General features: G+C 35.6%; 1 protein-coding gene across 2 annotated transcripts; it reads right to left on the bottom strand.

Moving 5' to 3' along the window:
* Nucleotides 1-203: 203 nt before the first annotated feature.
* LOC6619473 (sodium- and chloride-dependent GABA transporter 1) lies at nucleotides 204-6,090 on the bottom strand. Of its 2 annotated transcripts, XM_002043652.2 has the most exons (10): nucleotides 5,763-6,078; nucleotides 3,539-3,806; nucleotides 3,302-3,403; nucleotides 3,045-3,225; nucleotides 2,722-2,989; nucleotides 2,134-2,237; nucleotides 1,708-2,077; nucleotides 1,443-1,646; nucleotides 1,222-1,389; nucleotides 204-1,156 (listed from the first exon to the last, which is right to left on the bottom strand). In XM_002043652.2, exons 1-10 carry the CDS (start codon nucleotides 5,904-5,906, stop codon nucleotides 1,055-1,057), a joined length of 1,911 nt encoding a protein of 636 aa, XP_002043688.1. In that variant the 5' UTR covers nucleotides 5,907-6,078; the 3' UTR covers nucleotides 204-1,054. The 2 variants fall into 2 exon arrangements, with proteins under 2 accessions (XP_002043688.1, XP_032579742.1); XM_032723851.1 differs by lacking the exons at nucleotides 204-1,156; nucleotides 1,222-1,389 and having other exon boundaries at nucleotides 1,517-1,606; nucleotides 5,763-6,090.
* Between the last annotated feature and the right edge of the window lie 3,494 nt (nucleotides 6,091-9,584).

Raw genomic sequence — 9,584 nt, 5'->3', positions numbered from 1 at the left:
CCAAAAAGTTTAAAACTCAGTAAATTAATAAAATACGTAATTAAAACTGGCGATTCTTGAAAAAACAAAGACTTATAAAATCTAATGTACGTGAGAAAAGAATGTCGTCCAGTCTTTGACTTTCATATATCGGAAAGTCTACCCCGTTAATATTCGATTAAGGCTTGTGTGGATAGATATTCAATTTATTTGACACGTTAAGCAACATATTGACATTTTATAGATAAATTACATAGCAATGCCTGAAGCACATTGTCAAAAATAGTTCTGTATATATATGGTGTCAATCTTATTACATAACATTACATTACATAATTTCATTGCGGATAATATATCTTATTTCTAAACACAACTAGATCTCAAAACCCTTTCTATTCTGTAATAGTTTTGAAAAAAGATGTTTATCTCACTGATAAAGCCAAAGTTTGATTTTGCTGTTGACATGTTAAAGCCATGTAGATCTGGAAGTCATTCTTGATAAGCCATGCAAAAAACATCCTGGGTCTATTGCTGCGGACTAAAACTTACAATGGAAGGGATGCATATATAAATAAAATTTCTCTCTGTCGCTGCTGAATATACGGACATTGTTTATATAATGTTTCTTTTGCACGTATTCTTTAATGCGTGATTCACACAATGAAACATGAGGGACAAATGGCTTTTAGAACTCCATGGATTCTTCATATATATGTTTATGCTTCAGAAGCAGAATATTCAGAAATTCGTGATTCTAATTACTCTAGATATTTCTGGCATACCACCTTAAGTAAGTACGACAAAAAACACTGCAATAACCATTGAAAAACCTTGACCCCTTGCGATTGATTAAAAAGACTAGTTCTGAGTTATAAAGGGAACATAAATGAAAATATAAAACTGTTACAATGATTCATTGCAAATGTCAAAATAGGGAAGTTGGTTTTAAGAAAAGGAAAACTTTCAAAATAAGTTGTCTTTTTCCAAATTGTAGAAAATTAATTTAAATAAATTTAACTGATTGAATGGCCAAACAAAAAGTACCTTACAACAATATGAGATAACTTAAAAACGTCTATAAAGAATTAAATTCTATCTCCTTGACATAAGCTTCTCTCAGCATTTTCTCACGTAACCGGGTTACATCCTCGTCTATCCGTACAAGAGCTCGAATTTTCTGAAAAATATTTGAAGAACTTACAAATGTCCTGCTACAGTTGTTTACTATTTAATTAAGATTACCTCACTCAATTCACCAGGAGTTCGTTTCCACAACCAAAACATGTAAAGTGGTATGTAAAGCATTGATGACAACGCCGTAAACCAACCAAAAGCATGCGCCCACCATGGATAGCTGTAGTCCAAGTACTTAATAGGAGTCCACTGAACTATGTTAAAGAAAAACACTCCCTATAAAAAAAAAATAATTAGATAAGAAATGATTATTTAATCAAAATACTAACCAAGCATATAGCGGGCGTTGTGACACACCAGCAGAACTTCCACCAAACAGTGGGATAGTATCCGATCATATCCTTTATTCCGTCATAAAATCGATCCACTCCATAGCACCAAGATATTGAAACACACTCAAAGAATATGAGCCACAGTAAGCAAAAACCGCTAACTGCATATGAATCCAATATTTGAAAGATATACATGCCACCCTAAAAAAAATTGACACCCAGTGAATAAAGCACGACCAGCAGTGCCCACCTTATAACATACTTGTGTAATACAGGTTAAGCCCACTAAGTAGCTAAGAGCGCATACAATAGCAATAAATATTTCTTTCCGCTTCCGCAGCAGCTGCGGCCATTCATCAATAATGGCAGTGATAAAGCCCTCCATTGTACAAAACTGTGAGTCCAATCCAATGAGCAGAAGCATGAAGAAAAAGAGGCAAGACCACATTGGAGACCCTGGTAACTGCAGAACTGCCGATGGATAAACAAGAAATGCAAGGCCAGGTCCTGATGCGGCTACATCAGCCACTGGTCGCTGTTGCTCGTGAGCCATAAATCCTATTACCGAAAATATTACGAATCCAGCAAACATACTGGTGCTAGAATTGACTGTGCAGACAATAAGCGCGTCCCTAAAAATATTTTTTTACCAACAAAATTTAATATTTATTTGAGTGCGATGACCTACTTGTAGACATTATTGGTAAACTTGTTGTAACTTCCTAACGCCACCAAAGTACCGAGTCCAAGCCCGTATGAGAAAAATATTTGGGTGACAGCGTCGATCCACACCTAAAACATATTTTAAGATTTTTTTATCAATGATATAACTAAGACTATGTTTTTATTCCATAGCATTCATTCATTAGTTTACTTCAATTTTGCCGGACTCAAACTTTTGGAATACGATAAAGAACTCAGTAAAAGACAAGAGAAAATGCTATAGTCCATTATTTATAAAGTATAGACACAGACATTTTTCTTATATCGATCGTCACTTCGTTGAGTAAAATGGTATATTGGTAAGGAAGAAGGTTTTTATAAATATAAATGGTAGAAAGTTAAGTTGAAGAAACGTATACGTTTCTCAGAAAGTTGCCACGCCCGTTCTAAAGCCCACAAACCGTACAAATCTGTCATGCCAACAATTTAATTTAATGGTATGTACATATGACTTAACTAATACTTCGGTATACGAAGAACATTGGGCACCTTGGTCGGGAAACTACACTATAGTTTTTTTGTTTTTATGAAAATAATAAAACTCTTATCTTACCTCAGAATTGGTCAACTTTGAAAAGTTTGGAATTATATAAAATTTAATGCCCTCCAAAGCGCCAGGTAATGTAATTCCGCGAACCAGTAGAATCGTCAGGAGAACGTAGGGAAACAAGGCAGTAAAATATACTACTTTCCCTGTCCATTTTACTCCCTTCCAAATACAAAAGTAGCAGAGGATCCAAACGAGTAATAAAGTTCCAGCCAACTCCCAGCGAATATTTCCAATCTCCTCAATACCATGCGATATTTGAAGAGCTCGCCGCCTTAAACAAAACATTTTATTGAATGATTTAATGAACTCGCACGTGAATTACGTACTCCCAAAATTCTTTGACTGGATCTGTGAGTTCTAAAGATGTTATGTTTAGAGCAGATACGGAGCAAACCTTTTGCGTGGTGCCGTTGATAATCGTATCCCAGCAATGCAAATTTTTCCTTTCATATTGACTGACACAGTTGACTGTGTTCCACCAATTGTTGCACGTTCTCCAAGGGACATCTGAATGATGGTAATATGTTTGTTTGAATAAAAAATAGGGGATTTAAGTGTATTTAAAATTACACCGATTACAAACCTGCTCTCATCGACATGAAGAAGTAAAATACCGCCCAAGCAAGAATGACAATATAGTAAACATTCATCCAACAAGACATTACAGCAGCAGCATACCCAATTCCTTTAAAAGAGAGATACAATATAAAAGTGTTTATGTTGTTTATTGCATAGCCGTTACTTGCAAAAAAGCGTAAATTATAATCGTCTAATAGGTATTTAAAAGTCAAAGGTAAGACTAACAAAAGTATTTTCTTACCTTTAAATATGGGTGCAATTTTGAATACACCGAGTCCACCAATTGTCAACATTTGACCAAGAGCTAGTTCCATGAAAAACATTGGAATACCTGCCAAAAACAGCGTTATAATGTATGGTAATATAAATGCACCGCCTCCATTTTTGTAGCACAAATAGGGAAATCGCCAAACGTTTCCCAAACCTATAGCTAGGCCCACTACTGATAGTATGAAATCCATTTTGGAAGACCATGATCCGCGATCGGGGAGTTGCTCAATTTTTACCAACTGAAAAATATAAAATATATATAAATAAAAATGTACAGATTAGATTTTAAATCGAATCTCAATGTTGCTCAGTTGTTATTAAAACGAGTAAAAAATGTTTTGATATTTTTCAAATTTTTATTAGGCTTGTAAATTTCTATAGATTGACCAAACAATTTTTTGCCACGTCCAAATATACCCACAAACCGTTCCACACCCACTATTAAAAAGTTTTGCTTAATTTTTCTCAGCTATAATACACATCCTGCAACTACGTTTAAGAATAGGGAGACGATAGACTAGACACTCAGCTAGCGGAAAAGCGAACGAGGAATTTCAAAATGTTTCTTTCATTTCTTTAGAAATTGGTAAAGAAACTATAAGCTGAAAACAGTATTGGGCTGTTTGTAGGTACGTACGCACTACGTGGGGCACGGCCTAAATCTTCTTGGGGCAACGATAGGAATTGGTTAGACAAATTAATGAAATTAAATAAAAGAGAATGCTAGAGTCGACTTCCCCGACTATCAGATACCTGTTAATCAGCTAATGAAAATGCGAACGCGAAATTTTTTGGGATATCGATTGACGAATAAAATGCCCAAAATATTTAAAAATATGTTCAAAAGTGTGGGCGTGGCAGTTTTGGGCGGCTTGTGGGCGTGACAACATGAATCAACAAACTGGCGCTGCGTCTATATCTGTGGAAACTATATTTAATCTCAACCTTCTAGCCTGTATAGTTTCTGAGTTATAGACGTTCATACCGACGGACGCACAGAGGAACATGGCAAGTTGGGCTCGGCTATTTGTGCTGATCAAGAATATATATACGTTATATGGTCGGAAACGGCTTCTTTTGCCTGTTACATACTTTTCAACGAATTTAGTATACCCTCTTACTCTACGAGTAACGGGTATAAAAACTTGCGCTGCTACTTTGCCTCTAGAGTCCGCATGCCTAATCTGAACTTTCTAGGGTTTTTATAGTTCCTGAGATGGAGACGTTCAAAATTGCCAGATCAACTCGGCTATTGATCCTGAAACGATTCATTCTACTTGTTACAAGCTTTTTAACGAATCTAGTATAGCGACCTGTTTATCAACAAAAAAAATAAAAAAGAGAATGCTGTAGTAGAGTTCTCCGACTATCAGATACCCGATTCTCAACTAGTGGAAGTGCGAACGCGAAATTTCATAATTTTTCACGCATATTGATAGATATTAAAGAATCTAAGAAAAAATGGGCGGTCCAGGTTCCATGTTTATAAGAACAGGCAAGCGGACACGGCCAGAGCAGCTTAGAAATTAATTCTGATCAGGTATTTATACACGTCAACACATCTTATAGTAAAAGTATATAATCTACAAGTGTCGGGTTTAAAAATAGTGACTTTTATGCTGTTAGTTAGTTAGTTAATTAAGTCGAATTTGGCGTGAACGGCGATCTATAGGGTCGGAATCATATCTACTACGATTTACTACTTATTACTACTTATAATAAGATGAGACGTATGATACCCACAGAAAACAGTCGTTAAATAAATAGAGTACCAGAGAAACAGAAGCAACAAGAAGACATCTTTTGTTCGAGGTCTTTAGCTTAATACATCAAATTCGTATATAAAAGGTTTTTGAAATATAACAAATACTTCAAACATAAAGGTGTAAAAAAATCCAACAACTAGACGACGGGCGAATTGAATTTTTTCCTTTGAAGCCTTCCCGCAATCTGATATAGAAAAAGTCCGAAATTACTCAAAAATTGAGCAGCCGAATTAAAAGAAAAATTTTGATTAATGTATGGGTTCCGCTTTGGACTTAATTTTAAGAGCATTACATTATCACAATTTGATTAGCGTATATTTTTATTATTATTCCAGAAAACCAACTGTGATTAAAGATTTCACATGGTGAGATTCAATAATAATATATAAGGTATTTGGGGATGAGCACCTTTATAATTTATATACTAACCTGCTGTTTATTGGACGTGTCCGTAGTTGTAGGTGGGCTGGACTGCAAGCTGGTTGTGTGGCCCAATTCTTTACTCATTTCAAGAGATTCGTGCTTACGCACATCTCCTCCTCCGTCACCATCACTTGCGGAGTTTGTGTACATTTTGACAATAAATTTTAATGAGTATTAAGGACGACAAACGGATAGTCTAGGACAATCAAACACTGCGGCTTTTGCTCTCGTTTTTGACTTTGTTCAGGTTCAGAGTCACAGAAACAGCACCCTCGCAGGGCAATTGCTGGTATTAAACTGAGTAGCTAAGCTACCTAATACTATGCTCTGTTCCGCAAACGGAGATTGCCCCATTGTAGCGATGATAATAAAAGCGACGCTTAAAAATAAGGGGGCTGGTTAGTTGACGTTTTTACATACAATTTAATTTAATAATGATTTAAGAAGGGGGTTCAGACATTGCCCAATTTAACAATGGGGACGTAGGCGCAGTGGTAAGTTAGTGTAAATACACGGTGTGTTACAAATTTAGTTCCGGATGTTAAATTAAATAAGATTTACGCTACTAAATTGTGGTTTCCCCCACAAAACAATCATTAACAATTTACTGACCCATTTAAAATATATATTTAAGTCTGCTCAGTGTGCAAGGCACCCCACAAATAGAGATCCTAAGATAAACGCACTATATTAAGAATATTTAAAATGAATGACTTCAAAAGAATCCCTCATGGTGTACAAAATATTGGATTTCCAAATTAAAACGATGATATTTATCAAAACTCTGAGGAAGAAAGAATCCAATTTTGTATAGCATCATCGGGCTTCATATAGCGATTACGTCGGGTAACCCGACTCAACATTCTAGCTTTTATAGCTTCTGAGATCTCGACGTTTAGCTATACGTATATTTTATATCCAGGTGAAGAATGTGTCACATACACATATGTACATACATATACATACATATTAATGTACATACCTACACTTTTTATACCCGATACTCGTAGAGTATATGCTAGATTCTAACCAGTAGAAGGAAGCAACTCCGAACACATCAAACACAAAAATACAAATATGTATATTCTTGATCAGGATCGATCAAGCCTAGTCGACAAGGTCGTCGCCATGGTATTGCAGGGGGGGCTACTGCCCCGTCTGGACCTAAAAGGAATGTTCAAGAAATTTCATAATTTGCATATCATATCACGTTCATATCACGTATATTCCCGTTGTTTATTTACACTGTGTACTGTTCTTATTCTCTTAGTCTATATGCCTCCAATTCTATCGATCTGCTTCAAATACATAAGCTGTTTGATAGGTGCTTTCACTAAGAGATTCCAGTGTTGGAAGATGAATTCTACAATCTGCACCCAAATAAATAAATATCCGATAAATATTTTGTATTTCATTATGTTTACCGATATTCCATAAATTATCAAAATCTTTAACACTTACAGCTGAGTACGGGTTTCTGATTAACGGGGAACTCGACTTTAGCATTCTTTCTTGTTAGCATAAATGCTAATGCTAATACAGGGTTAAGAATCTATGCTTTGGACCAATACACGAGCAAATTTTTTTCCCATTTACAGTTAAAAACCTTAGAAGCTGGCATACTCAAATAAAAGGGGTTCAGCCAATTTACCCAACCCCTTTTTCAGATCTGTATACACGCCAACCTTCCAGATAACTCCCAGCTTGGAAGTCATAAAAAGCATTCACAAAGGGGAAAGTTAAATATTTGTCTACCAGAACGACTTGGAAAATGAATAAGCTCAATGCCATTTATTTTCAAAAGCGTTTAAAAGGTGAATGCTCGCATTTAAGAATGTAAAGTTAAAATCCTAAAATCTGCTTAAAATCTGCATTCTTATTTGAATAGTAAGTTATTATGTACAAAGTATGAAATTTACATTAAACAAAAATATTGCTCGGTATAGTCGAGTTAACCAAATATCAGATACCCGTTAATCAACTGGAAGTGTAAACGATTCCAATATTTTCTGAAATATCGGTAAAAATGGGAAAAAAATATTAAACTGAAACGTGACAGATTTGTTAAATTTGCTATTTGTGGGCGTTAGAGAGAGCGTAGCAAAAAGTGTTTTGGCAACTTGACAGAAACTTACAAGAGTAATAAAAATATGACATAAGAAACAGGCTATTGATCCTTCACATGAATATATGTATATGTATGTATACCTTAAATTTATGGTCGGAAACGCTTCCTTCATAATTTTTAACGATTATAGTATACCCCTTTGCTCTACGAGAAAGATATAGAAATGTGGAAAATTCGAAGTACGAAGTACGCACTTACGTTAATCACATCTAGACAAGTTTTTTAATATGTATGTACATATGTATTCTCAAGTATTTTGATCCCAATTCAAAACGCATCCGTTAGCATCCCGGAAAGGCTTCGGCGTGTTTTCCGAAATAAAAATTTCTTTTCTTGTATAAGTAACACTATCAGTTGCCGTGTTAGTATATTTTTTTGTATCCTGGCAACATCTGCAAGATCGATATAAATATAACGCTTTTAAAAAAAAGCAACGAACAAGAATTAAAAAATGTAAAATAGCCATAACTAAAATCCGTTAAAACATTTCCTAGACACCAGAAAACTCTGACGGTTCTGACGATTCAAAATGTAAAATGCAAGTGAAGAGAAATAAAAATAGAGAGAAGAAGGTGCTTCTGCACTCTTTTTTGTCATATACTTTTCCTAAGTACCGTTGGTCAGCAAATATATCAATATTAAATATATCAATATAATTACGAGTACAAAGAAAAACTAAAATATAATCAAAAAAAGATGATAGTATTCGGAAAAACTGTTAGGCAAAACATAGTTTCCGCTTGTACCTGAAAATACTCGATTGTAAAAATATGAGCCATGGAGCCACCTTAGGGTTTTTAAGCCCGTTACTCGTAGAGTAAATGGAAAGATTAGATTCGTTGAAAACTATGTAACAGACAGGAGGAAGCGTTTCCGAGCATATAAATATATTCCTGATCAGGATCCATAGCCGAGTCGAACTGGCCGTGTTCGTATAAACGCCTACATCTCAGGAACTATAAAAGAAAGAATGTTGCGATTAAGCATGCAACTTCTAGAGACATAGACGCAGCGCAAGTTTGTCACGCCTTTCTAACGCCCTAAAACCGCCCAAAACTGGCACGCCCACACTTATGTAAATTTCTATTGATTTGCCAAAATAATATTTGCCACACACACAAACCGACCAAAAATGACACCTGGCATTTTTGAAATGTTTTTTCTTCGTTTTATTGTTTATCTTGCCAATTTGTATCGGTATACCAAAAACACTTTGGCACGCCCCTCCTTACACCTACAAAGCGACGAAACGGTCACGCGCACGCTTTTGAACAATTCCAAACAATTTTGTCTCATTTTATTCTCCAATATCTTTTGATATACCAGAAATATGAAAATGAAAAATGGAAATCCAATGGAAATCAGGGAAATCGAATACAGCATTCTCTATTGTTTATATTCCTTAATATTTCCAAAGGAATTTTAATGCTTCTAGCTGACTTCCTCGAACTTCCGACTGGGTACTGATCGTGATCCGATCTGATTATAGGAAAGGGAGCCCATCCTGTGAATGCACGGCGGGCGGAGTATAATCAAGCAAGACGTCAGGGATGTTGGATGTAAATACGCACGTACACATGTACACAAAACTCTACGCGCAGAAATTCTTGTGTTTGTAAGACGTGCATGCGTCCACTGCAGATGTGTGGGTGCGTGTGATGTCCATATTGCTGCTGTTAAGTAAGCATTTGCTGTGGGTA

The sequence above is a fragment of the Drosophila sechellia genome, chromosome 4 (genome assembly GCF_004382195.2).
Source record: "Drosophila sechellia strain sech25 chromosome 4, ASM438219v1, whole genome shotgun sequence".
NCBI classification, from domain to species: Eukaryota; Metazoa; Arthropoda; class Insecta; order Diptera; family Drosophilidae; genus Drosophila; species Drosophila sechellia.
Note: the sequence above shows the minus strand (reverse complement) of the source record. Positions and strands in the feature narration are given on the sequence as shown.

Bases quoted from the DNA above. Each gene is read 5' to 3' on its own strand.
- LOC6619473 (XM_002043652.2), bottom strand. From the start codon at position 5,906: ATGTACACAAACTCCGCAAGTGATGGTGACGGAGGAGGAGATGTGCGT. The intron at 2,990-3,044 runs GTACGTAATTCA...GTTTTGTTTAAG, and splicing joins CCAGTCAAAGAATTTTGGGA to GCGGCGAGCTCTTCAAATAT. The intron at 1,647-1,707 runs GTATGTTATAAG...AATTTTTTTTAG, and splicing joins GCTTAACCTGTATTACACAA to GGTGGCATGTATATCTTTCA.